Below are 27,286 nucleotides of genomic sequence, written 5' to 3'. Positions count from 1 at the left end.
AAGAAGAAGACAAACCCTACAAACAGCCGGGATGTAACCTGATCTCGCCTCTCCAGGTCCAGGGTTTGGCATCTTCGCTGTCATCCAGCTGCTGCTTCCTGTGATGTCACTGTGGCTGCAGCGTAGCCACGGTGACCACTCTTATTGGGATGTGGCGGCAGCGAATTTCAAACACGCAATCGGCCTATCCTGCGAGCTGGTGGTGGAGCACGTCAACAGTTTCATACACTCAGGTTGGTGGTGTGCGTTTCCCTCTGTGACCTCGCGCGTTTCGTCTTCTTTAATCGTCTTCAAGCTAAGAGCAAAGCATTCTGGGAACTTTGCATTTCTAAGCTTTCATGTAAATATTCACTGAAAGATTTGACCCGTGGTGCATTAGCACAGTCAGGTGCGCTGTCACAGATCTGATGGACTGTTTGTGTGTGTGTGTGTGCACGTGTGTGTGTTTCTGCCGTCACTTCCTGCAGATATTGGTTACGAGTCACTGATCAACCAGATGCTGAAGGACCTCTTCAAGCTGCTGGTAGCTTGCGTGTCTGAACCTGCAGAGACCATCTCCAGAGTGGGCTGTTCCTGCATCAGGTGACCACACATCTGGCAGTTACACACCTGTCGCCACAGTGAAATCAAGTGTGAAACCTCTTTTCAATTCAGGTTGTCTTTCTCTGTTTTGGGTGGATTGTTGGCTGAGTGAGCGCTTCAGTGGTGGACGCTCGTCCTAAACAAGGATGACGTTTCTAAAAATGAGGTGCAGCTAGAAGAAAGGTGGACGATTCGTGGAACTATTTTTAAATCCTGATAGAACTGCAACCACATAAGCTAGCGCAATCATTTTATTGCATTTGGAACCAGATGAGTTGTACTTACATCACATGCATTCAGCTTGTCCCAGCTCGTGGTTTCCTTCCACATATGGCTCTGCGGATTATCGCATGTCCGCCATTACCATTGAAAACCGGAAGTGACGCCTTTTTTGTAGTTTCTATCAGGGCCTTTCAAAGGTTTCCTGGTGTTTTTCAAAGTCGTGTTTGACTTTATGCCTTTCTGTGTCGTTTCTGGGAGGCTTAGAACTTAAATTTCACTGTTGGAAATCGTTTATTTTGAAGCACATGCTGTTTCTTTGCAAATTTTGCACAATAATGCAGCAGGCCAGTGTTTTTTAAATCCTGCCTCTACTCCTGTGACGATGTCTACACCGTCTCTGGGGCATGCCACCCTGTTTGTTTTGTTTTGTTAGGGCACTTTTGCACATGCAACACCTGCCATACACGAGACAACTGCTTTACATCACTGATACAGACTCACACACAGTTTTGTACGCTTTCCAAGGTTGTGTGAGGAAATCGATAGTGGCTCTTTTCTTCTCATTATTATTGTTTTTCATCTGTCAGTGTTCGAGCCGACTTACTCTACTTTTATCTTCACATTTACTCAAATCCTCGAGGTTTCCATACTAATCACAAATATGACGTTTTTACAGACTCACACATTTGGACTTGTGTGAGTCTCTCTCGTTTTATGTCTTGATTACGCAGAAACAAACATAAAAGGTTTGCAAACTTTCAAGGACTGCATTAGACACTAAGACTTTGTTAGTTTTGCTACTCGAGCGGTTTATTCGCAGCAACAGAATTGTCAAATCAAACAATGTCAGGTGTGTTTTGTAGCACTTTAGAAATTGATTTAAAAGGTATTAAAAGATATAGTTTATTTTCTGTGTGATCAGTCCACGGTTGTTCTGCGTCTCTCTCCAGGTACGTGTTGGTCACAGTGGGTCCAGTGTTCACAGAAGAAATGTGGAGGTTGGCCTGCTGCGCTCTGCAGGACGCGTTCTCTGCCACGTTAGAGCCGGTCAAGGTACGTGATGAAATGCAGATGTCAGGTGGTACAGCACCTGGATACAAGTGACCTGGACACAAGTGACCTGGACAGCCCGCTGCAGTAAACCACATAATCCATCCCCAGTTTGAAGCCGCTTGTCCAGACAGAAGTAATCTGAAAGCAGTTAATACCATCACAGTGCTGGGATTCCAATAACCCCATTTAACCTGCGGTGTGCATTATATACTCGCCATCACAGTCCTGCAGCTGTGAGCGATCACTCTTTGTCTCCTCGCAGCAGGAAGGAAACTGCTCTCCTTTCCTTTTTGGTGTCAACCATCCTTGACTGAGAGGTTCAGTTAGATATTATCTGGTTTTTGGATTCTGCAGCTCTTTTGTCTGAATTACCTCAAATGTAGTGTTTTATTTGGATCCGTCACTTGTAGCTGTTCTTCTTTATCAGTACCGCACAGTGAGGCACCATTCAAACCACAATCGTTCCCAGCTTTCATGGATGAATATAGTCAGAACTGATTTCTTTCTAAATGTTCTTTTATTTTCTTTTTAAGACTAATTTTACTTATAATTAGAATTAAGTACAGTGTGGCTTTTATGTGCAATATAAATCCTTTTTTTAAGCGTTGACTTCTGCGAACGAAACCTAATCCTTATCGATCTCATGCTGGGGCTCGGTGCAGCGCCTTGGTTCATCTTCTGTCTGAAATCAGCTGATTTAGCTTCCTTCCTCTTACCTTTAAGTCGTCTTTCTCCTGCGGGTGAGTGAGGCTGCTGCTCTCAGAGCCACAGCTTTGGACCTGAGCTCACCACATTAGTGATTTCTGTGCTTCTTTACACATCGAGCTGAGTGTGAGACTGGGTGTTTGGACCAGTCTAAACCTGAGGTTTTTGCTTTCAGTGATTACTCGTACCTGCACTGATCTTATTATTTGAAACGTTTAAATATCAGGTAGAAATATGACAGAGAATAATGGTTCCTTTTTAACAGTCTTTTCTGTTTCACTTTCTAATAATGCAACATGTCTCTGCTCGTTCTAGCTTCTATTATTGATACGAGTTCCCTTTGTTGGAACGATATGGCTTCTTTCACCTGCTCAGTAGGCGCTCCTTGAGTCATAGCAGTCCTGTTTGGTCTGTGTAGTCTACGTCATCTCTCCAAAAATAGCCAGTGCGCAAAACTAAACAGAAGAAGAATCGACTGAAAGCTGAATGCGAGCTCGATGTTTGTCTCACAATCAGTTTCCTCCTTTCGCTCGTTAAATGTTCTACCAGAACATGCAGTGGTCTGTTTGAGACGATCTGCCAGCCCGCTCAGCTTTAATGAAAAATTTGTGTTAATTTGTTGACGATGGTTCAGTACCTGCTGAGTGCATGTGTGAGCCTGCAGATTTAGAGCCTCAGCGGGGAGCCGACTCCTGCTGTTCCCTTTCACTTACCAAGGGAACCGCCGCTAACCCAGAGTGTGCGTGAGTGTTCAGCAGAGGTGACATGGACGAGCACTTTGTTATTGGATGTCGTGTTCCTGCAGTTCTGAGCCAGCTGCCTGCCTGACATCTGCTAAGCAGCTTTAAAGATTAGAGCCACATCTGTCTGTGTGTGCGTGCGAGCCTGTATTCATATCTTTGTGGAGACTAAAAATGGAAATTTACTATATTTATGGGGACCAAAATCCTGGTCCCCAAAAGTTTTAAAGCCATTTATGAGACTCAAAATGTGTTTTTAGTGACAGAGTTACAGTTAGGTTGTGGTTAGGTTAGGGTAAGGGGCTAAGGAAAGCATTATGTCATTTAGTGTGTGTGTGTGTGTGTGTGTGTGTGTGTGTGTGTGTGTGTGTGTGTGTGTGTGTGTGTGTGTGTGTGTGTGTGTGTCAGTCAGGCTGAGATGGTGTGGAGTGGATATACTGGACAAAGGTTGTTGAATGTGCCAAACAGGAGGAAAAGAAAAAGTCATGAGGGAAGATTCAGGGATGCAGTGACGGAGGACATGCAGAGGGTTGGTGTGACAGGGGAGGATGCTGGAGGGGGAGATGGAGGCAGAGATCTGCTGTGGTGGCGCTTAAAGGGAGCAGCTGTAAGAGGAAGTAGTTTTCTAAAAAATACAAGATAGTAAAATAAAAATGGTCCAACTGGGCCGGGAGAGCGAGGTCTCAACAGTCGAAAATGAGAGGATGGATAGAAACAGATCTGATTGACTCTTTGTGAGGGGGTTTAACATTATCATGCTGAGCAATGCGCTTTGTGTATTTAGGTCTAATAGCCCTTTATATAACAATATTTGCTGAAGCAGAGGCATCTTAAAGCATGTTGCTAATGTCACACATGGAGCTGTGACCTCCTGAAATACTTCGGTGTCTATAATTCCTGATGCAATACGTTTGTTTAAGCCCTTAAATATGATTGAACTGACAGGTTCACATTTTATTCATCTGTTTGACTTGAAATCCAGTGTAAAAAAAAATAAAATAAAAATTTTTACATGATATCCCACTAGAGCTGGGCGATATGAGATTTTTTCATATCACGATATGTTTTTTTCATTTCAGGCGATAACGATATCTATCACGATATAAGCCAAATAACTATATTTGTAAGATTTAAATGTGCCGTTGCTCACAAGTAAAATGTGAAATAATCAGCAGCTTGTTTTTATTTAAATATTTATTTCCCATAATAAGTTCAACAGGGTAGATGTACTTAAGGAACATGAGACTTTTTCAGATAAATAAAGGCAAATATTGCAAACTACACATAAGGCAGCCGCTAAAGCGTTTAAGTTTCAAAACAGAACAAACGAAACAGACTAAACTGTCAATTCCACTTAGAAACAAAATATTACTTCTAAAAATAAATCTTAGTTTGTTTTACAGAAGAACAGACAAAACTGACTAACTTTTGTCAATATCAAATAAACTGAGAACTAAAAGGAAATTCTCAATCTCTCCTTGTTGTATAGCTGAGCTTTTCAAACAGTTTTAACAGTTACTTTAGTCTGACAAAAGCCGAATGACGAATTAGCGCTTCCAGTCAGAGACTGAGGCTACGTCCACACGTACACGGGTATTTTTGAAAACGGAGATTTTCCGTTTTCGTTTTAAAAAATAATCCCGTCCACACATAAAGGCAGAAATGAAGGAAAACGCTGCTATGAACATGCCAAAGCAGCAGGTGGCGCTAGATTCCTAACCGTGCAGAAATGTTGGCCAATCAGAAGTCTAGAAGCCTCGGTGGGAAAAAGTAAACAAAGCTGGGGCATAGAAGCAGAACAGAGTCGTATGTGTGGAGGGACAGTAACTGTGTGTATATGTAAGCATTTAGAGAGTAGAATTAACAGTAACAGTATTGTAGAAATTCATTTCACTGAAACAATAACGTGGCGCACAGTGTGACGCATGCACCAGTTTATTGTATTTCCAGACTTGCTTTCGGCACAATTTACAGTGCACGCTACTCTATTTTTGTCAGACTTGAAATAGCCGAAATACCTTCACACTACGGAGCTTCTATGGCTCTTCCGTTCGACAATCTCTCCGGCATTGGAACCATCATCTGTTTTCTCTTCGGTCACACTCGGTTGATTTTTCTAGTCGGAGTTAGTGGACTTCAGAGAGCACACACTCATTTCCTCCATTACCCGCTGGCTGCTTGCCAAACAAACACACGTGCGGCTTGGCACTTGTGCTGTACGTAACAAGTCACGCGACGTGACGCTGCGGCTGTGATTGGTTCGGCTCTGCGCTACTTAGTTTGGATTGGCTGACCTTTTTTTTTTTTTTTTTTTTTTTTTTAGGAGGACAAGAGCGGCGAGGTCTATCGCGATAGCTTAATTTCTCTATCGAGTAAAAGTTATATCGCGATACATATCGTTATCGTACTATCGCCCAGCTCTATATCCCACGTATAACAGCACACTGAAAACAAGTGCATCTCGTTCGCTCAGATTCATACTAATCATTAGCTCTGAAACAAGCAGAGGGCTCCACGTCTTTGTAAAATACGCACTTTGCTTCTCAACGTTGTTTCTAACCTCAGTTAAAACTTCTTTCATTTCCGTCCCATCTTACAGAAATATTGAAGGAAGAGCAGAGAAATTTCAGACATGTTAATAAATGATATGTGACTGTAAATGAAATCCGGAAAAATGCATAGAATCGTATTATGTCTGTAGGACAGTTGGTAACAGGCAGCTTATGCTATGTAGACATCGGTCCTTAATGTGTAGCTTCTGCTCTCAGACATATGAACACGTGGCCTTTGACTGGCTTTATAGAAAAGCTGCTTTTGTTAAAAAGCATTCAGGTCACAGCTGATGTAATGTAATAAACGCTGGCCATACATGTCATTCAGAGACCGACTGTCACCTGAAATATACCATATAACACAAAACCTGACTGGTGTATGAAGGAAACAGTATGATATTTCCTATAAACAATAGAAGCTGTGCTCCTTGATTAAACACACAGACTGAAAGGTTCATCCTCATTCAGCCAGAGTTTCAGGAATAATGGGCTGTAGTCTCTTCCACAGTATTCCAGTGGAAGAATGAATTTTCTGACGGATCTTCTTCTGGTTTCAAACCTGATTCAGCAGATTTCACTTCCAAGGAGCCAGAGGTTCCTTCAGCGTGACAGCTTTTAGATCGCAAAAGTCTGTGTTTCCCATTTAACCCACACCAGTCTTCCCTGTTTTCTCTCTGCAGAACCTTCTGGCGTGTTTTCACAGCGGCTCGGACAGCTTTTCTGGAGACGCCTGCGAGGTGAAGGTGGCGGCTCCTTCTCATTCACCGTCAGCCGAGGCCGAGTACTGGAGGATCAAAGCTATGGCCCAGCAGGTCAGTGTCACTTCACGTGGCTTCGCTGTGGCTTCGACCTCCAATCGAGAGTCTAGACAGGAAAAAAAAATCTCCCATCATCCTGGAGTTTGAAATGTCAGATCCTGAAGTTGAAGTTGTACATAAACTTGTATTTTATCACTTAATACTTACAGAGATCCATCGTGGTAAATGAATATAAACACACGTGTATGGGTAATCTTTCTTTAAGCCTGTCCTGTGGTTTTAACTGTCTGACCTGAGCTTGTCCGCATGTCCCGTTTCTATCCCAGGTCTTTATGTTGGACACTCAGTGCTCCCCTAAGACACCCAACAACAAGGAAGGCTTTGAGCACGCTCAGTCTTGCGTCCTCATCATCGAGCTGCCGTCTGACCAGCAGTCCAATGGACACGCTCAGAAGAGGTGCACATCAAAGCTCTGATCACATGGGTGGTTTATTACTCGTCTGATTGGTTTACATTTCTTAACGAGGCTCTGAAGGTGCCGCATGTTTTCAGTTAGATTTAGGTTTAAATGTGCCTCCTTCTGTGGTCTGTCCTCTTATGTGTGCTCTGTCAGTGACTGTGGGGGAAATGTGCTCTCTGAAGTCCACTAACTCTTTGTGCTTGTCTTTCTGCTGCTGTGTTAAAGGAAAATTGGGTAAGGCTGTTCTCTGTGTGTTCATCAACAACCATTTAAAAGTGTGACAAATGCCCACACGAGGCATGGACAGCATGATCGCCAGTGTTAATCTTAAATGAGCTGCACGATGCACAGACAAGTATGCAATGGCTGATTAGATGTAAACCAAAAATAAAGTTGTAATTAATGCAGCACTCAACCATCAGCACTCAGTCAGCTTCTCGCTTGCAGCTGCATCAACGATACAAGTTTAAGAAGAAGAAGAAGCTCTCCTTGTACATTTGCACTTCTTCACGTTACACCGCAGCCATATTGTGCAGCTCTGTCATTTACATGTTGCACCTGCATCTTTATCCTTTATCCTCTTTATTCATTTGTTTAACATTACAGTGATGCTACAACAGATAAATGAACCATGACTGGAAATGCATCAATGTGTTCAGTGAAATCTTTCTTTATTATGAAGGATTCTTTTTTAAATAAGTAACTGAATGTATGTGATTCGACTGATGTGCAGGATCCCATTCAGGACCATCGTGGTGAGCCTGCTGTCCCACCAGGTTCTGCTCCAAAACCTCTCTGACATCCTGCTGGAAGAGTTTGTAAAGCAGCCTGAAGGTCACGAAAGGGTCACACCTGTGACCTCTGACCCCAGTAAACCCACGGCAGGCTTCCTGCGCTACATCTCTATGACGAATTTAGCCATAATTCTGGATCTGCTGCTGGACTCGTACAGGTTACTGCAGCAAAACATGTCACATATGCAGATGGCAGTGTAGTGTTGATACTGAATCCTGCTAGTTTCCAAACATAGAAACAAAACAAGTTATTTTTATATTCATGCTTTTTATAATAATGTCAATCAGCTTCAAATGCAGCTGAAAAATCTGTTGTGTGCAGGACGGCGCGGGACTTTGACACTCGGCCGGGTCTGAAGTACCTGCTGATGAAGGTGTCGGGTGTTTGTGGAGCAGCCAATCTTTACCGCCAGTCAGCCATGAGCTTCAGCCTGTACTTCCAGGCCCTGCTGTGTGCCATACTGAGCCAGGCAGACAGCATGACTGCACAGCAGGTGGAAACCAGTCAAGTTAATAATGTTCTTGTATGTTTTTGTCACGCTGCTAATACAGCGCATCCAGATCCACACACTGAGGGGCACAAACATTGTTCCAGGCTTTTGTAGCTTAGAAGTAGCCAACAATTAGCAACCACACTGCAGCTCTTTTATAGTTTCACAGGGACCTGCTGTCACTTCTAGAGCATCGCTAATGCGTTCAGATGATTTGGGACAAAATTTTGTTATCGTAAAAGCCACAGAGAGTTATCACCCGAGTGGTCACTTCCACTCAGCTCTACAAAGCCTTATCACTTATTTGAGCTTATCGTTTCACAGCTCAGTTCACTGTTCCAGTTCACTCTCACTGCTGGAAACTGCTTTTCATTATCCCACCTCGTGCTGCTGCTTAGCACCAAACGCACACAGTTAGAAGGTAACTGGTGAAAAGTTGGACCAGAAGGTTCAGACGCACGCCCAGCAAAACGACCAACACCAGCCAGGCCGCCCTGTTGATCATATCACTTCTAAAGGAGCCAAATGCACAAGTTTTTGATTCGCTGACAGTCATTTCATAAACACATTTTGTAACCATGACCTGTAAATAACATTTAAACCACTGATGTAGAGCTGAATTTAAAATCTGTGTCATGGCGCGCTGCATGGGAGGAACGGAGCTGAGCAGGCAGTGAGCTGGACGCCTGCCCAGCTTTTATTTTGGAACTTTTTTTCAAACATGTCTTGGACGAATGTTCATGAAACGATTTTTCACTGTGCAGGAAAACATCTTCACATATACGATGTTTCTTGATTTCTATGATTTTCTTTTGCTGGGATTATTTAAATGTACAGCTCCAGATTTAAAATGCACTTTTGTGTATTTGGTAGGTCGAATGAAAGAAGCGCGGAGCAGGTATTTGATATGTCTGGAGGAACGATGTTCACAAAAATAACATTTTCATTTCATTTATTATTTTTTATTCTAATGCATATTTTACCAACCAGACACAGCAGTCATATTAACCTCTCAGCAGACACAGAATCACTGGTGATAACCGTCGTCACCGCTAACAGACGAGCTCGTCACTAGTTATCTGTTTGACATCTGAACCTGTCGCCGTGTTCAGGTAAAGAGGATCCTGTACGAGGAAGAGGAGGGGAGCTCAGACTCCTCTCATCCTGGTTCCGCCTCCTCGGAGGATGAAGACATATTTGAAGAAACCGCACAGGTAACACATGCACACACACATGTTGGGTATTCATATCTTGTGGGGACATCTAATTGACATAATTCTTTCCCTAACCATCAAAAATGAATGCCTAACCCTGAGCCTAAACCTAACGATAACCCAACTGTAACCCTGACGCTAAAATCACATCTTGAGTCTCAAAAATGCCTTCAAACTCGTGGGGACACTTTTGTCCTCACAGGTGACTGTTGGTCCCCACAAAGACGTGTAAACAGGTACACACACACACATACACACAGCTTCTGATTGGCAGCGTTACTGTAAAGAATTGTGAAACATTCAAATGTGATGAGAGGCCACTCAGAGGGGCTGACAGGTGACCTCAATCTAGAATTAAAGCAGCGGCCTTGGATTAGTCGTGCTGCTGCTCTTTTCATCCATTATTCATTTTTTCTCTTCAATCCTCAGAGGCTTTTCTAAACTTTTGACCCTCCTCGTAATATTTGTGTCTTATCTGGCAGGTCAGCCCCCCTCGCGGCCGGGATAAGCGTCACCCGTGGCGAGCTCCAGTCCCTTCACTCAGCGTGCAGCCGGTGGGCAGCGCCGACTGGGCCTGGCTGGTCAAGCGGCTCTACAAGCTGTGCGTGGATCTGTGCAACAGCTACATTCAGATGCACCGCGACCTGGAGAGCATGCTGGAGGAGACTGCTCTGCTGAGGGGAAGTGCAGGAGGAGACCATGTGTTCTTCCTGCCTCTCTTCCAGTCCGAGACTTCGACCCCGACCTCAGCAGGCGGGCTTTCAGCGAGGGAGACGCCCTCAGAGGAAGGCGGGTACAGGTGTCAGACGACAGACGTGAGCTCAGCGTCACCGGGGGACACACCGACGCCAAGTCCAGGATTCAGGTTGGAGATCACGCATATTAATGTGTGCTTTGTGAAGGCTGTTTAGTCACCCGTCATATAAAAGCTGCCGCTCTCCTCTCCCCACAGCTGCACAGGCAGTCTGTCCAGTCAGTTCCGGACTGGATGCGAACGGAGGGACTCCAACATAACAAGCAGCTCGGTTGGAGGGATCCCTGGCAGCGCTGGCCCGGGAAGGAGAAAGGAATGGTGGGAAAGTGCTGGAAACAAGCTATACACCATTGCCACGGACAGAACGATCAGCAAGCTGATGATGGAGTATAAACGCAGGAAACATCAGCAGCAGCAGCCGCAGCAAAGCCACGTCAACCTGTTCATGAAAGAGCAGGGCCGGGCGGCGGCAGGAGGAGGCGGCATCGGGGAGAGGAGGGGCCCAGTAGAGCCGCAGAGGCCCCCGCAGAGGCCTCAGCAGCTGGTGGACCAGCAGGGGCCCTCTCTGAGGCACTCGGTTAGTGCGGGGCCGGAGGTGCTGAGGCAGGAGAAAAGGCCGCGGTCGGGGTCCACCATCAGCTCCCACAGCATCTCGCTGAGAGACTCTGAGGCTCAGATACAGGCGAGTGTGTGTGTGTGTGTGTGTGTGTGTGTGTGTGTGTGTGTGTGTGTGTGTGTGTGTGTGTGTGTGTGTGTGTGTATTCATATCTTTGTGGGGACCAACAGCCTCATGTGGACCAAAATCCTTGTCCCCACAAGTTTGAAGGTCCCCTGTTTAAACCCTCTCGTATAAAGAAAGTTGGGTAAAAGTGAGGTCTGCATCTGCTTGTGAACTGATGTCTGTGTTCCTCCCTCTGCAGGCCTGGACCAACATGGTCCTGACCCTCCTGAACCAGGTCCTCCTACTGTCTGACTCCTCATTCCTGGCGCTCCAGCCGGCGCTCTACCCCTGCCTCAGCCAGCTCTCCTGCCACGTGACCGACGCCCGCGTTCGCCAGGCCCTGCGCGAATGGCTGGGCCGGGTCGGCAGACTCTATGACATCATTCTGTGATGTCGCAGCGATGAAATGCAAAAGCAGCGGCCGGAGGCTGCAAAGTGTCGGTCAGTGAGGGACATAAACAGATGAAATCAGAAATGCTGCCGTAGATTTTAGGAGCTGATGAATGATCGATGGTCCTCGCCAACATTTTGTTGTCAGGCAGTCATTAAGTGACATCAGTATGAAGGATTTGTTTCCTGATGAAGGATACGGTATGAGGAATAAAAATGTAACAGGCTTCTCTATATTATTTGAAATGTTTCTCAGTAAATGTGCCGTCTGTGCTCTTGTTACTTGGTTGAACTGTTTCCTGAACCCTGAACAGTGCAAAGAAACAAACACGGAGCTCTTAAATGTCATCTATGAGTTCTCAGTTTTTGAAGACTGATTGGCCGAATCCTAATTTTGGTCCAGCATTGTCATAAAGTCTCAACACGACAATCACAGAGGCTTTTGATAATATTTCCTCACCCTCGTGCTTCATTCGTGTCAGTGACTTCCAGGGGTTTTTAACACCCATGAAGAAGCAGCCATGTTTACATTCTTTGCATTGTTGCATCTCTTCATACGCTCGTCTCTATAACCTCTGTCATACTCTGTCACCACATACACGTTGTATTGCTCCGTAGCGCCACAGGTGGTCCAAACAGCTCTCCCCGGTGCCCGTTTGGATGCTTTAATCCTTTTTACAACCTGCTGCAAATTTACTTCCAGCTCATTTTTCACTCCCTTTTCCACAAACCCACATTGTATCCAGATGAGATTAGATGATGAGAAAACTGCCTGCTGGCTCTTTGGGAGGGGGCGTGTAGGGAGCTAGAAGACAAATGGTAGCGATGTATTCAGTGACGCCTGTGCTGTTGCTGCAGCGACTCTTACAGATGGTCTGGTGATGTCTGGGCACACAAATCCCATCTGATCACTTGCAAATAACAGCGCAGTCCTAAAGGTCCTATTTGAGAAACAAATCTGATTTGCCTGCTGTCTGAATAAAGCCCATGTCTCAGCTCAGCAGGTTTCTGAAAATCTCCACAGTGCTGAAGACGGGACCATAAACAAGCCAGTGAAATCCTGGAGATCACAAAGGTTCAGCTTAGAACTTTATTTTTATCCTGTTTTCCTTCTCAGAGTTCGGAGCGAGTGCTCATTGATCCTGATCACATGTGGCTCAGAGGTCTGTTTAAGCCTTCTGACATGAGTATTAATTATTTTAATCAAAGACGGCGCTCGGTGTGTGTTTTGATGTTTCATGCCAGCCGCATGTCCTTTTTCATATCATCTATTTATGCAAATATTTATTTGAAATATATACTGTGTTGATAATATTTTTTTGCATATATGTGCTTGGAGCCTATTGGCTGTGACTGAAGGGGAAACCCTGAGTCTGACCCCACTGTCAGTGTTTCACCCCCCACCCCACAGGGGAAACCTGTATCCTTAAGCTTTTCCAACATTGTTGCTAATAGAGAGCAGGGGGTTGGTGACAAAGCCGCTTAATGAGAGCATCGTGTTTAACATCATCAGTAACTCATTTTTAAGTGACCAAAGAATTCCAATCGCCAAACGGAGGATTCACGATGTCTTTTGTATGGCGGTGCCTTCACATGACTTTCAGTCTTCATATTCTGTTTGTCACCATGTAACGTGTCTCAGTGTGGTTATATATGTGCGCCGATAACTTTCAGGTTAAAGTGAATGTTTTTGTCCTGCATCTAAAACAATACAAGAAAAGTTCAATAATAATCAACACCTGTCCTTTCAGCTCCTTACTGTCTATGATATTTAAATAACAGTCTTATCATTATTACCCTCTTATCATCAGTCATTTCCAAGAATAATGCCACATCTCTCACCTGGAAACCAACAGATGGATGAAAGTTTTGCCATCAGGTGCGTTTAGATCACGGAGAAAGAAACGTACTCCGAGCACGGAGTCAGCAAACTGAATGAACGTGCATTATCTCACTTTCACTAGTCCAGTTTGCCTCGATGAGCTGTAACTCTGCTTACCTCCATTCATGTGCATTTCAGGACAGATTATGAATGAATGAATGAAGAGAGTGCTGAACTGACGCTAACTTCAGCGGCTCGGCCCGTATCGAGGACAGGCGGGTGGGGCGGGGAGGGCGGCAGCATCTGATGCTCCTAAGAAGATTTACTCTCCTTTTTTCACCCACTTTGTCTACAGCGGAGACTCTTTCAGTGTTATTTGCTCTCTCTTCACTTGCTTCCTCACTTTGTCGGTCGCCTCATTCTCTCCTTTGTGCCAGCTGTCACCTCCTCCCTGGCAGCAATGCTTCCACTGGATGCTCCAAAAAAGCAAGCAGTCAGTGCCAAGCTGGGTCCTAATTTGATGCTTTAAAGTCATCAGCTTTTCCTGCTTTAGAAGCCGGAAAATCTTAAATCAACAACAGAGTTTTAAAGCTCACCGTCTTTATTTAATACAGGCTGGAACCAGTCACTGAGATCTTAAACGACTGCTGTTTCTGTTGCTTTGCTTTAACATGTGTTTAATATTTATGTCATGTGGCTTCATTAGCTTTTGTTGCCACAGACGAGGCGTCGAGGAACCGGACAACTCTAAAACCAAAGTGATGCCAAAGAATTCTTGTTGAAGAACTCATTTTACATTTTATTGAGACGTGAATTTCTTAACTCCAGGGAGAGAAAAGGGAACAGCTGCTGGGTGTGGTTGTATACATTTTGTCCCTCTTATGGGACAGCCTGTTAGGCTAGTGATACTGTAGGAGCCACAACCACACGGGCACGCATACTCTCAACTTTCTATTCTTACCCCCAGCTACAGGAACTATAACCTGTCATCCCCTGTGAAGGAGATGTTTGTGCCTGTCAGTCGGCCTCTGCTACAGTGAACTCATCTCTTTAACGTAGGTGAAGCTCAAAGACTATAATCCACCCCAGCACGTGGTGCTGCATTATTGTGGACAACTAATGCTACAACCAGACAGACTCTTCCTATTGGAATCCTTTTTACCTTAGACTAAAGTTATACATATACAAGCAACCGTCTGGGAGTCCCAAACAGTTGATTATGTTCTTTTGGACATAGTGCTGCTAGTTTCAGTCATTACACAAATATAGGATTAAGGAAACCTGCAGTCAGCTGAGACTGAAGAAGTCACCTGGATGATGACGAAATGTCTCTCCCACTAAAGACGTCCAGATGAACAGAATCAGCTTTTTGGGATTTACTCACCTGGATGATGGAGCGTGCATCAAGACAACCCCCTGGGTGCTTCATGGTTGATTTTTGCCACCCTATCACACACACACAAAACCTCCGCAGATGAAAAATGAAGCCAATGCTGCAGTTCTTCTTCTGAGTCCTTGCAGACTGTGATTAAATGGCCCACTTAACAGCAGATGTTTAAAGCCTGCCACAAAAGACTGTCTTGTCTCTTGTTTGGTTCCCTCCCCGAGAGCTGCTCTGCATGGGGTGAAGACTTAAACGTTATTTGGGGATAATTAAGGACTCGACCGCTTTGATGCTGGTTTCACTTCCAGTAATTGGGAGTCACTGAGCCAGACCTCTCGCCTGTGCTGTTGGTGTCTTTCAAAGAATTTCCAGTGAAAAAAAAAATAGGACTTAGCTGTACAGCTTTTAATCTTAAAAGTCCTGCCAAGAGTCTCCTCCAGTTAAAAATCTCCCATCCTCCTTGCCTGTGAGGTGCAGAGTCCACTACAGGTGCACCTTGTTAATCAAGCACACTAGTGTATGCACTTCTGCACTTCTGGCTCCACCTGCACAGAGACTGCTACGATGCTTGGTTTGAGGCTTCAGAATGTGAGTTTGCACGTTTTAAATGAGGTGGCTGCTAAGTCAAATTTTTTTACACGTATTGTTGATGTGATTGTGTATTTATGGACCTCAGCTCATCCATGAGAAACAAGAAAACATTAAACAAAATTCAGTTTTATTCTTTGTCTTTAACCCGAGCCCTGCATCAGAATGCAGAATATCGACAGCATCGGTTGGAAGGTCGTGCTCTAATTCCGGCCTCCTTCTTGTGGGGCTGCTACGTTGCAGCATTAGCACGTCTCGCCACTCTGTTGTGTCTCAGCTGACTTTGCTGTCCCTCAGCCCCTCCCGGTGTCCCTGACCCGTCCCCATTTGTCCCTGTTGTTCGAGGGCGAGCAGCAACTGGACAGATGTTGTGGGCCATCAGTGTGATCAGCAATAGTGAAGGGAAAGGATTTAGTGGGTGTTAAAGCTGTGGCAGTGTTTCCATCAGCTGATGTGTCAGCGTCATGCAACGACACCGCACCAGTAGTTTGTGCTGATGGCGCCCGTGCTCCTCTAGGTGTTTGCTCTGATTGGTTCTCTGCTTTCACTTTGCCCACGACATTATTTGTAACGCCGAGTCCAGAGATTAATCTTTTGTCTGCGTTTTTTACTTTTACAGCCAACGTACATTTGAAATGTTGAGCTGAGATTAAGAGGGCTTGAACCACAGTCGCTGTGGCTGCTGCTCAGTGCAGCTCATCGCCACAACAAACTTTATCTGCACTCTAAGCAGATTTGATGCTCTTGGGTAAACTCGCTGCTGACAAGAAGCTGCAAATCCGTCTACGTGTTCCACGAGTCTTTGTTTGATTCTAAGCTCTTATTGCTTTCTGATTCAAGATACTGACAGCTCCTTCTTCTCTCCAATTCCTGGGAATTTGTAATATTGTTTCTACTATTGATTTACAGTAAAATCAACACATTGGTGACTTTATTGAGGGATTACTGATGGAAGAGGCAGTGCCTTACTGCATTCACTTTCCAGAGATCAGATTGAGACAAAAAAAAAAGAGAAAACATTGTTTGGAGAACTCAGTATACGTCTGAGTGATTTGGCTGACAGTTTAAAGACCGACTCCCTTGTTGGTCTGAGAAATGTACACATATCTAAGGCTTGAGCTTTCAGGGCATCTGGGTGATTGACTGAGAGCGTAGGAGTAAAAGCAGCTTTGACTATTCTGTCATTTTGTCTGACACGGATGGACAAAGTTTCTACGCGACCCAGACATCTGACACAGTTTCCACAGTGAAAGGTCATATGACAGAGGAAGTCATGAGAACATACAGAAACAGAAAAATATAAAAGAATAATCAAGTAAAAGTTCTTAGACGTGTACTTTGCAGAAATATTGTGTCGGTAAATGTTTGAATTTGATTAGTTTTTAATTTTTGATGGACAATCGTGGGAAAAGATTTGGGTTATGTGTTTGCATTTTTTTAAAAAAATGCAAAGTCAGGCTTTATCAGGTTTTTGGGGCCGAGATGATGGTAAAGAAGACAGCATAAATTTGTCTTTAAGTCCCGGCCATTAGAGCAGAAATGAGATTTGTTATTTTCATCTGCGTTTGTTTTTATTTGGTTTCATTGCTCTGTCCTGGGACCTCCTCACTCTTCTGTGTGCATAGACAGAAAGCCAGAGTGTCTGTAACATCAGACTTGATCAATCAGGAGGAGCTGGGGTAGAGTGGGTTCCAAAGCAGCTTGCAGATATGCAGCAGATGTGGGTGTAGATAACACATTCAACTGACAAATCTGACACGGTGTGCTATTTATGCTGTTTGAGGAGTAATCAGGAGATGATCAGAAGGAAGAAAAACATAATTACTGCTCACAAAGACGAAGCCACTAATATGGTTTCTGGTGCTTCATTTAACCAGTCATTGGCCGTTGAAGTGTGCAGTCTTGCCGCTGTGATATTTCCTGTGAAAATGTTTGCAGTTTCTTCTACACTGATGGAAAAGAGGTTAAACTGAACCAGATGTTGGCATCAACAAACTTGAAGCTGTCAGAAAAAGTGGATCTACTGTGTAAACTTGTGTTGATCTTATCATTTGACTCTGACATTAACCAAATGGTTGGTGTTTGATTTCATATCCTGTGTTCCAGAGACCAGGTGGTCTACATATATTTTCTTTCTCTCACTGAAGATCAGTTATGGCTACTGTCTATAAATGCTTACAAAGTAAACAATCACCACCAGAGAAAATGGTAAAAGTCTTTGTTTGACTGATGGTACAAATATAAAACACAACCGTGGGTGTCCCTGCAGGTGAAGGTGCAGAGTCTTTACGATGTGACTTCAGGCTCTCTGCTCATTCACTCAGGTTGTTTTGTCCGTTTGCTTCCTTCACTGACCTCAGATGCTCTGCTGCCCGACCTGTGAGCGCCGGCTCTGCTAATGTCGTGACTGTGATTTCTAAAAGTGCATTTTTTTCTGCTTTTGATATTAAAGAACAGCAGCTGTAAGATTTTCTCCTGGTGTTTCTAACCTGCTCTGGCTTCTCTCTTCTGTCCCGAGCGCAGCTGTGTAAGTGCTGTAAGTTGTAAAGTGCTTTCTCTGCAGGCTTGTCTGCTCTGTGTTGCAAATTAAAAGCAGTTTGCCCCAAATGTTTGGCATTGTGTTTTATATCTGATGATGATGATCAAATGCACTCCAAAGTTTGGATGTCTTCAATCCAATCTGAAAGTGATGATTTTAACAGTAAAAAGGATTTTTGTGCAGAATAAACAAAACCAGCTGTAATGTTTTAGTTACGGAGCTTAGGGGGATTTTTTGATTTTGTTATTGCTGACGGTTTGGCTTTGGTTCCATTTGCACATTGTTGGAGTCTGTGTGCTAAGCCGAGCTGACACACTGCGATTTGCTGAATACATGAAAGTGGTATTAGAGCTGTCCTTGCCAAAAGATCAAAACGGTTGGAGATTTATAGAACAAGGCTCACAAATTAGTGAAACCTGTTTATATATACGCTGTATGTTTAAGTTATATGCCAGAAGCATTCACTCGTCTGCCTTCAAACACATATGAACTTGACTGACATCCCATTCTTAACCCATAGAGTTTAATGGAAGGTTTGGGAATGTTTATGGGAATTTTTCACCATTCTTCCAGAAGTGCATTTGTGAGTTCAGACACTGATGTTGGACGAGAAGGCCTGGCTTGTATCAGGTTGAGGTCAGGACTCTGCGCAGGCCAGTCAAGTTCAGCCACACCACGCTCGCTTATCCATGTCTTTATGGACCTGCTTTTGTGCACTGGTGCGCAGTCATGTTGGAACAACAAGGAGCCATCCCCAAACTGTTCCCACAAAGTTGGGAGCATGAAAATGTCCAAGATGTCTTGATAAGCTGAAGTATTAAAAAAAAAAAACACTTTTTTTCTGGCAAACCCAAACCCCGACTCAGATTGGCAAACAGATTTGTGATTCCGGAGAACATGTCTCCACTGCTCTGGAATCTGCTGGCAGCAGGACCAATCGCTTCCACTTTGTTATAACACCACTGACAACTGACTGTGGAATATTTAGGAATGAGGAAATGTCACGACTCAACTTGTTGCACAGGTGGCATCCTATTACGGCACCATGCTGAAATTCACTCAGCAGTCTGCATGCAGAGGTGTTTTATACACCTCTGCTCACGGAAGTGATTGGAACAACTGAATTCAATGATGTGAATGGGCAAGTCAAGACTTTTGCCAATATAGTGTATTTGTGAGGATTATAAATGTGCCTCTTTTACCTTTCTAAGAGTAATATTAATTGGAACTAATACTGGCTGACCATATGAAAGCATGTGTCTTTTGCCTGAGACGGTCATACCATAACCAGGTGGTTTGCCTTCTTGCTGTAGTTGTTGTGGTTGTGACTTCAATTCTCCTAAACCTTTGTTTTACTGAAAATGAAATATTCATTCATTCATTCATTTTGCATGTGAAAGCGTATTTTCTGCCTGGTATTTAGAAGAAAACAGATGATACCCCATCATTAAAAGACAGTTTCCAAAGTTACAGAGTCACATAAATCCATCCAAAAGGTACTTTCATTCAGTTTATATAGCGCCAAATCTCTACACTTGCCTCAAGGTGCTTTATTTTGTAAGGTAGAGACTGTATTGGTCCCCTTTTAGACCCATTTACTTTGAATACAACACAGCCACATACACAACTGTGTTGTGTGAAGAAGTTGCCCCCCCCCCCAAAAAAAGTGTAGTCCTACCAATTTAACCATGGACAGAAACATAAATAACAGCATTTTATACCACAATAAATTGTTTAATGTCTCAATTGAAAACATTAACTATTCATCTTGCTTCTCCTCTTTTTCTTCTTTCCTAAGAGTTTCAGTTCCAAAATAATCCTGCAGTTTTAAGAAAACCTGAACAAAAGTTGTATGGAAATGTGGAACTTGGTTGAGAATGGCGTGCTATGACTATTGGCTGCAGCCCTGTGACAGACTGGCGACCTGTCCAGAGTGTACCCTGTCTCTTGTCCTGTGCTAGCGGGGATAGGCTCCAGCCCCCCCGCGACCCTGACAGGGATAAGCGAAGAGGATGGATGGACTATTGGCAGCGATTTATTGTACAGTTTTTACCAAACCTGTAAACCCGTGATATACTTTCCTCTTCCACACTTTTAAATGACTTGTAAATTGTCTCAAAGTGTGTAAAACCTTTCTCAGACTTACTTTATATCCCAGAAATGTTGAGAAAAGTTTCATCAGATCACAAAGATTTTTCACTTTTGGTCTTCTTGATATTCACAGAAAAAGTGATTCCCCCGAGCACTCTGAGTGACAGAGAGTCATCCACTGGAGTTAAAGCTTCCTGATTGTCTCACTCTTTACACCGATCATTTGAATGTATCCACTACACACCCAGTGAGACACATTATGTCAGATTTTCTTTGTTATTGCTTATCTGGACCTTTCAAACAATCGACACAGTCATTACTGTTAAACAGCAACAATCTTACTACATGTAAAAATCAAGTGTTGATTTTAGCTTCTGATGGCTCCTCGTTGCTCTCACTGACTGAAATTTCTTTGTCAGTGTGTCAGCGAGCGTTAAATATTCAAATAATATGTAATGAATGCTTGTGAGTTAATTATAGATGCAAAAAAATAGAGTGCTTACTGTCTACTGTTCTCTAACTCATCTACTTTGCTTATTTACTTAATTGTGTTTGGAACCGTAAATGCAGTTTTTTCCTATTAGTTTATACATCTTATCCTTCAACACAGATTTGTAACGTCTCCTAATGCATATTTTTGGAAGCACGCGATCTCTCTGCCCCCAATAAAAACACACCATAGTTTTTAAAAAAAGAAAAATCCTGGAAACACCCTCTGCTGTGACCCACTGGGACCAGTGATGTGTCTGTTCTCTGCTGGACTGTCTGCTGCCCTCATTTCTCTGCCGTCCCTCCCTCCTCCCCCTCCCAGATATATTTAAGGCTGATCACTTCAGCGGTGCAGTCGGTGCTAACCCTCTGAGCTGTCAACAGACCCGTCGGCTTCGGATCCTGAAACTTTCCACCATGCGGTCTCTGCTGGAGAGCAGCTGGAGGAAGTTTGGACCCGCTGGCCGGGACTCTCTAGACTGGTCATCCGGACCCTCGGCTCTGCCTTCCACTGACAGACAGGCACCGGTGAGTTCGCGCAGACGTCGATGATTTTATTTTTATTATTAAACATGCTGTCAGTGGTTTTTTTTCATCAGTTCATAATTTAATCTGAAAATATGTCATTTGAAAAATTAAATGCAGTGACACAAATGTGAGCGTCCACGTAATAAAATTAAATATTAATAATTGTCGAACTGATGGAGAGATGTTACAAAGCTTGCACAACAAAAACGTGTCACTTCAAAGATTCTCTGCAGAGTTATACTTCTAGCTTTTAGAAATGTTACTTATATGAAGCTATGAAGACACGATTCTTGGCATTCGATGAGACGGCAGAAATAAAATTTTGCATTGATACTTGAATCCAGTTTTATTTCATTAGTTTTATCTGATCTTAATGTGTTTTTAATCACACTGCCTAAAATCCAGATTGGAAAAAATGCAGATGTGTAGAACTGGAAGACATCCTTTAAAGACTTCTTTCAGTTACTTTCCAACAACAATATGTAACAACATCAGCTTTATTTCAATAAATTTTGGATGTTTTAACATTTATTTAACAACAAGTCATTTATTAAAACTGCTGTCTGGTAAAAGACAACGTCTCCCATCTCATGTTTACTCTTCATTCTTAGCTTTTACAGTGCACATATGCTCCAAATAAAAATAACATCAGGAGGCGGTGTGCTCAGCCTCACAATACTTTTTTTTTTTTTTTTTAAATGGACATTTTGGAATCACTATACAATACCATCAACTTCAGCAATTTGTCACTACATATATTTTTTTTCTATATTTAAACAACTAAAATATCCATACAAAAAGAATGAAAGAAGAAAGAAAAAAGAAGCAAAACAGGAAACAATAAATAAATAAATAAATAAAAGATACATAAGGAAAAAGAAAAATGAAAGAAAAAAATGTAGGGAGTGTGTTTTTGTTTCCATTAATATAACTAATATTTCCTCTAGTCTTCTAGTAGTTAACAAAGTCAAAATCTAGAGCCAAAGCAAAAACTGGCCTGCGTTTTTTATGTAGTCCATCCATTTCTTCCATCGTGATACCAACAGCTCCCTCTTGTAGTTCACATCTGCTGTCATTTTCTCCGTTCTGTAAATGTCCATTGTGATGTTCATCCACATGTTCATAGTTGGGCTCTCTGAAGAAAGACATTTTTTTGTGATGGCTTTCTTGCCTGCTGCCAGTAAAATATTAAACAAGTATTTATCGTTCTTTGTCCATCCTTCTGGCATAAGTCCACCCTCACAATGCTACACATTCACATGTGCAAAGAGGAGATCAGCAGAAGTTCGGCACGGACAGCTCCCTCTGCTGGACAAAGTTTTTATGGCGCCTAAATGACCTCTGTTAAATCTGTGACTTCTGCACTTTATATTCCTTAACTACTACTACTACTACTACTACTACTACTACTACTACTACTACTACTACTACTACTAATAATAATAATAATAATAATAATAATAATAATAATAATAACAACATCTTGTGTCTGACTCACAGAACCAGAGTTTTGATGAGGCCATCTTCAGCGGTGTATCAGTCACCTATATCGTCATAGCAAGCATCTCCTTCCTCGTCCTCTTCATTAGCATCCTCGGCTTCGTGGTCTGCCGCCGAAGGAGGGGCTTCAGCTTCAATGGAAAGCTGGGATTGGCTAACGTGATCGCCTTGGAGGACCTACAGGACCCAGAGAGGAACTGCGAGCTGCTGTCCTCCCTCCGCAGCAACAGAGGTCCACTTCCCAGCTCAAGCTCCGAGCAGGACGTGACAGACGGCGTATTCCTCATGGTCTATCTGCCCTCTCCGTATGAACAGACCCTCACCAGGATTGCCAGAGCTGCTAGCACAAGCAGCTCAAAAGATGCAGAGCTGCTCCCTCCAAGTCCAGGGCCAGAGGCACGCTGTGGAGATGATGAAGAAGGGATGATGATGGTGATGAATGACAGGAGGGCAATCATAGAAGAAGTCAAAGACTGAATCAAAACTGAAATTAAAAGAAGAGACCTAAGATGTGAATGAAAACACTTCCAGTTGAGGACATAGGAATCTAACATATTACTTACCAAGACTACATCCCAAATCACCCTATTAAGTATATTAAAAATAAAATAATACTACAAAAACAAATGAGCCAAGAAGAGCTTCTGGGCCCTGTGCTGCTGCATGAAGATCTTCTAAACTGGTTTTTATACTGAATAATGTGACTGGGATCCAGGAAACGGGCATCTCCAAACTTCCTTTGGATGACATCCTCAGTGATTTTTACCTTAATGGACAAATGTGCTAAATATTTATAACTCTGACACAGAATGGTTTTTTTTTCTTTGTTAACAAAGCCCTCTGCGCCATAAGCACCAAGCACAGTTTAAAAAAGCCACACAGACTTGTACACAATATTCTTACCATTTACATCATTCCTCATAAGTTAGTGTGATAATTTCTCCTGTTTGTACTTAACATTGTAAAAGTGTTCACGTGGATAACAAACATGCTATTTTTATTATTGTGTGTTTTACCTGTGACACAGCTGTAGGAGCCTTTAGACTTTAGTGAGCAGTAGTGGTAACAGGACAGTTTTATAATGCTGACATTCGTATTTATTTTTACTGTGTAATAATCACAAACAATAAAGTGAAGCGATCCCTGTGTCCCACTGTTTATTACTGTATCCTCCTCACATACAGGAATTAATAAATATTCTGACTTTTTTTTCTGTCTAATTTTGGTTCTGTACGTTCCCACAGTGAATTTTAAATTTTAAATGAAACAACTCAGATGCAGTTGAAGTGCAGACTTCCAGCTTTAATTCAGTGGGCTGAACAAAAAGATTGCATTAAAAACTATTGAGGAACTAGAAGATTTGAACACATTCCCTTCATTTCAGCAGCTCAAAAGTAATTGGACAAATTAAATAACTGAAAGTAAAAAAATAAAAATAAAAATACTTGGTCAAAATGCCTTCTGTCACATCATCAGTAAACACTAGTGTCTCAGTGCCACACCCAAGCCATCACACTGGCTCCACCATGCTGTTTTTGATCATATTGTGTTCCATGCCGGTTTTGTTGCCATCATTCTGGCATTCGTTGATCTTGGTGTCATGTGTGAATAGAATATTTTTCCAGAACTGTTCTGTCTTATTTCGATTTTTTTTTTCTATTGTTGAGGCTTATGAGTGGCTTGGACTTTGCAGTGAATCCTCTGTATTTACTTTTATGTAGTCTTCTCTTTATGGTAGACTTGGATATTGATATGGACGTTCCTTTTGTTTTGCTGAGTTCACAATGCTGTCTTGCTTTCTCAGGATGTACAAAAGTGTAGATTTTCATCATCATCATCATCATTGTTTATTTGTATAGCACTTTAAGAACACACCAGGCAGACCAAAGTGCTGAACAACACAGATCAAAAAAACTAACAAATTAAAAATACCATAAAATCATAAAAAAATTAAATAAATAAGAAAGGTGTCAGTTTCCTACAGAGTTAAAAGCCAGGGAATAAAAATAAGTTTTCAATATGGACTTAAAGACCTGCACTGATGATGCTTGTTTAATTCGGAGGGGAAGGTGATTCCAGAGCATCGGAGCTGGAATTGAAAACGCTCGGTCTCCTCTGCATTTCAGCTGCGACTTAGGGACCGACGGCAGCAGCTGCTCAGCTGAACGAAGCATGCGAGGAGGAACATGTGGCTTCGGTAAATCAGATAAGTAGACAGGAGCCAGACCATTTAAAGTTTTCAAAACCAATAAAAGGACTTTAAAACGAACCCTAAATTCAATGGGAAGCCAATGCAAGTGTTGTGGAAGTTTTCCATTTAAATAAAGCCTGCAGACGAGCGGTGAGCAGTAGCTAGCATTCTTTAATCAAAACACAAAGAACACTTTGAGTCATGGTCCAATTACTTTTGGTCCATTTAAAAGAGGACGGCACATTTTAAGGAGCTGAAACTCCTAAACCATTCATCCAGTTCGAGTGTGGACACCCTCAAATGAAAGCTGAGAGTCAACACAATATTTTCATGTCCGTTATATAAAAAACAAAACTTGTGTCACTGTGCAAACATATATGGACCTAACTGTCTTTGGTCCTAAGTTATGGGACTAAAAAGTGCCTGACATGGCCCAAATCAAGAACTGGGCTTGACAATAGGCTGTATCCCAATTCAGGGTCTGCAGCCTTAAAGGCCGCATTTTAAGGCCGATTACATCACAGCGACGCGACGAAGGCTGTCCCAATTCAAAGGCTGCTCCATAGAAATGCAGGCCTCAAAGGCGTCTTTTACTTCCCTGAATTTTAAGGATGGCCCAACAAATCCCAGAATGCATAGCGCGGCGGTGGTGTTATTTAACCCCGATTTTTTTGTCCCCATGACAGAACAGAGAAAACCGACTCATAGTGTGTTAAAACATTTATATTTCTTTTTATTCAATCATCTTCCGGAAGAGAGAGACCCCTGCACAGCTCAAACGCCAGCTGCAAGAGCTCTAACATTAGAATCATAAACTGTGCCTCATATAGGTTTTATTTTGGTACGTTACACGTCACACAGTTTCAAACATTGCTTATATGGAAAGTTCCTCCGTTCTGTGTCTTATCTATTAATATATCTGTGCACTAAAACTTCCTGTTTTTCAGTCTGGCTGAGCACTTTGTGAGTCAAAAGTGGCCTTGCTCTACAAGCCTTCATTATTAAAGTACATAAAACAATATAATAGGAAAATAAGGATACTAAGGATATTGATTTCATGACGTGTGGATGATTTTGCGGGAAAAAAAACGGTGGAAAAGGGGCGCCCGAAAAGTAAACATGTGCAAATGTTTAATAACTTAGAACATTAAAACATTACTGTTGGTCACATGTCAGCAAAGTTATGTGACATTAGTGGCGTTTGTACTAACTTGGTTTTAAAGCCTTTAAAATATACGCCGTTCAATAGTTGACCTTAATCTTACAGAGAATGTGATGATTTCATGGATATTTAAAGTAAGCACTGAGACAAATTTAGTAATGCCAACATATTCAATATTTGTCTCTTATATATAATACATTTATATATACACAGTGTCAAATGAACCTTTCTTTGAGTGAAGCTCATGTAGAAACAAACAAACAAATGAACAAAAGATGTTCTCCTTCATTTCTGTCAAACAAAGCTGTATGAAACGTTTCCAGCTGTTAGTATCATGGTTGCTAGGCAACCTGGGCAAGCGCGACAGAGGCTAGACGGTCCCATTTCACAAGCCTCGCACTTCCGACCTTAGCGGTCTTTGAGTACGCGGCCCTTGTGGACCGTTAAGGCTGCAGACCCTGAATTGGGATACAGCCTTCGTGTTGTGTGGAATAGATGTGGCCCAAAGTCAAATCATGACTCACCTTGAGTCAGTGCGGTGGGTGTGGCCACTTTTGGAGAAACATCTACTAATTAGATCCTGATCATTACTCAGGAGCTTTTTGAAGCATATACCGTGTCAACCTGTTTGCCATATGTCTGATAATGTTAGTTATACTGATTTAATTTGGCACTCTTCATCCCCTGACTTAAAATAAGAAGTAGACACACTGTTTTGCCTGAAATATTGACTCGCCCATCAAAATCATTGAGTTCAGGTGTTCCAATCACTTGCATGCCCACAGGTATATAAAATCAAGCACCTAGGCATTCAGACTGCTTCTACAAACATTTGTGGAAGAATGGGTCGCTCTCAGCAGCTCAGCATGAAAGTGGGAGGCCGTGTGAAATCACAGAGTGGGGTCAGCAGATACTGAGGCACAGTTTGCTAACTTTCACCTCCAAACTTCATGTGGCCATCGTATTAGCTCAAGAACAGTATAGAGATCATCATAGAATGGGCTTCATGGGAGAGCATGGATCCCATATCTATCTATTAAAAATGAGGACTTACAAATAAGCTTTAGATTTCCAGTTTATCAAATCCCACTGAGCAGTCCTTCCCTTTGTTGTGGAAGTTTTCCATTTAAATAAAGCCTGCAGACGAGCGGTGAGAGGTAGCTAACATTCTTTAATCAAAACACAAAGAACAGACAACCAAGTTGGTGGAGAGCCTGCATGACCGCGGGGCAGACGGTCAGCAGTCTCCCTGAGCCTAGCATGGCTCTCAGTTAAAGACCTTCAGGAACAAAAGACAGTACACAGCTGTTTCGCACCTTAAGGTTCACACTCCCTTGCTACCTCCCAGAGTCCTCGAAGAGACAAAGGCTACGTTCACACTGCAGGTCTTAATGATAAATTCAGATTTTTTGATCAAATCCGATGTTTTTGTCTGCTCGTTCACACTACAAATAAAATGCGACAGCAAACGTGCTCTAGTGTGAACGCTCAAAGCGGCCGCATGCGCAAAAGAGGACGTCACACACAACGCGCTCTGTTTAGACCAAGAGCAACAG

The 27,286-nt window shown here is 42.8% G+C and overlaps 2 protein-coding genes across 2 annotated transcripts in view; both read left to right on the top strand.

Moving 5' to 3' along the window:
- Positions 1-17,837, top strand: part of arfgef3 (ARFGEF family member 3) — a 58,257-nt gene extending 40,420 nt beyond the window's left edge. The window contains exons 31-41 of the mRNA XM_014411986.3: positions 57-233; positions 468-582; positions 1,755-1,857; positions 6,535-6,666; positions 6,939-7,069; positions 7,806-8,024; positions 8,189-8,360; positions 9,470-9,571; positions 10,054-10,436; positions 10,524-11,007; positions 11,246-17,837. Coding sequence (XP_014267472.3) covers positions 57-233; positions 468-582; positions 1,755-1,857; positions 6,535-6,666; positions 6,939-7,069; positions 7,806-8,024; positions 8,189-8,360; positions 9,470-9,571; positions 10,054-10,436; positions 10,524-11,007; positions 11,246-11,437 — 2,210 coding nt within the window. The 3' untranslated portion in view covers positions 11,438-17,837. The remainder of the gene's footprint in view (positions 1-56; positions 234-467; positions 583-1,754; positions 1,858-6,534; positions 6,667-6,938; positions 7,070-7,805; positions 8,025-8,188; positions 8,361-9,469; positions 9,572-10,053; positions 10,437-10,523; positions 11,008-11,245) is intronic.
- Positions 15,153-23,586, top strand: smim28 (small integral membrane protein 28). Its single transcript, XM_076891406.1, has 3 exons — positions 15,153-15,230; positions 20,672-20,877; positions 22,378-23,586. Exons 2-3 carry the CDS (start codon positions 20,767-20,769, stop codon positions 22,852-22,854), a joined length of 588 nt encoding a protein of 195 aa, XP_076747521.1. The 5' UTR covers positions 15,153-15,230; positions 20,672-20,766; the 3' UTR covers positions 22,855-23,586.
- The last annotated feature ends 3,700 nt before the right edge of the window (positions 23,587-27,286 follow it).

This window comes from Maylandia zebra, linkage group LG13, assembly GCF_041146795.1.
Source record: "Maylandia zebra isolate NMK-2024a linkage group LG13, Mzebra_GT3a, whole genome shotgun sequence".
Taxonomy (NCBI): Eukaryota; Metazoa; Chordata; class Actinopteri; order Cichliformes; family Cichlidae; genus Maylandia; species Maylandia zebra.
Note: the sequence above shows the minus strand (reverse complement) of the source record. Positions and strands in the feature narration are given on the sequence as shown.

Excerpts from the sequence above, each read along its gene's own strand:
- smim28 (XM_076891406.1), top strand. The coding sequence starts at position 20,767 with ATGCGGTCTCTGCTGGAGAGCAGCTGGAGGAAGTTTGGACCCGCTGGC. Across the intron at positions 20,878-22,377 it reads CCACTGACAGACAGGCACCG|AACCAGAGTTTTGATGAGGC; the intron begins GTGAGTTCGCGC and ends TCTGACTCACAG.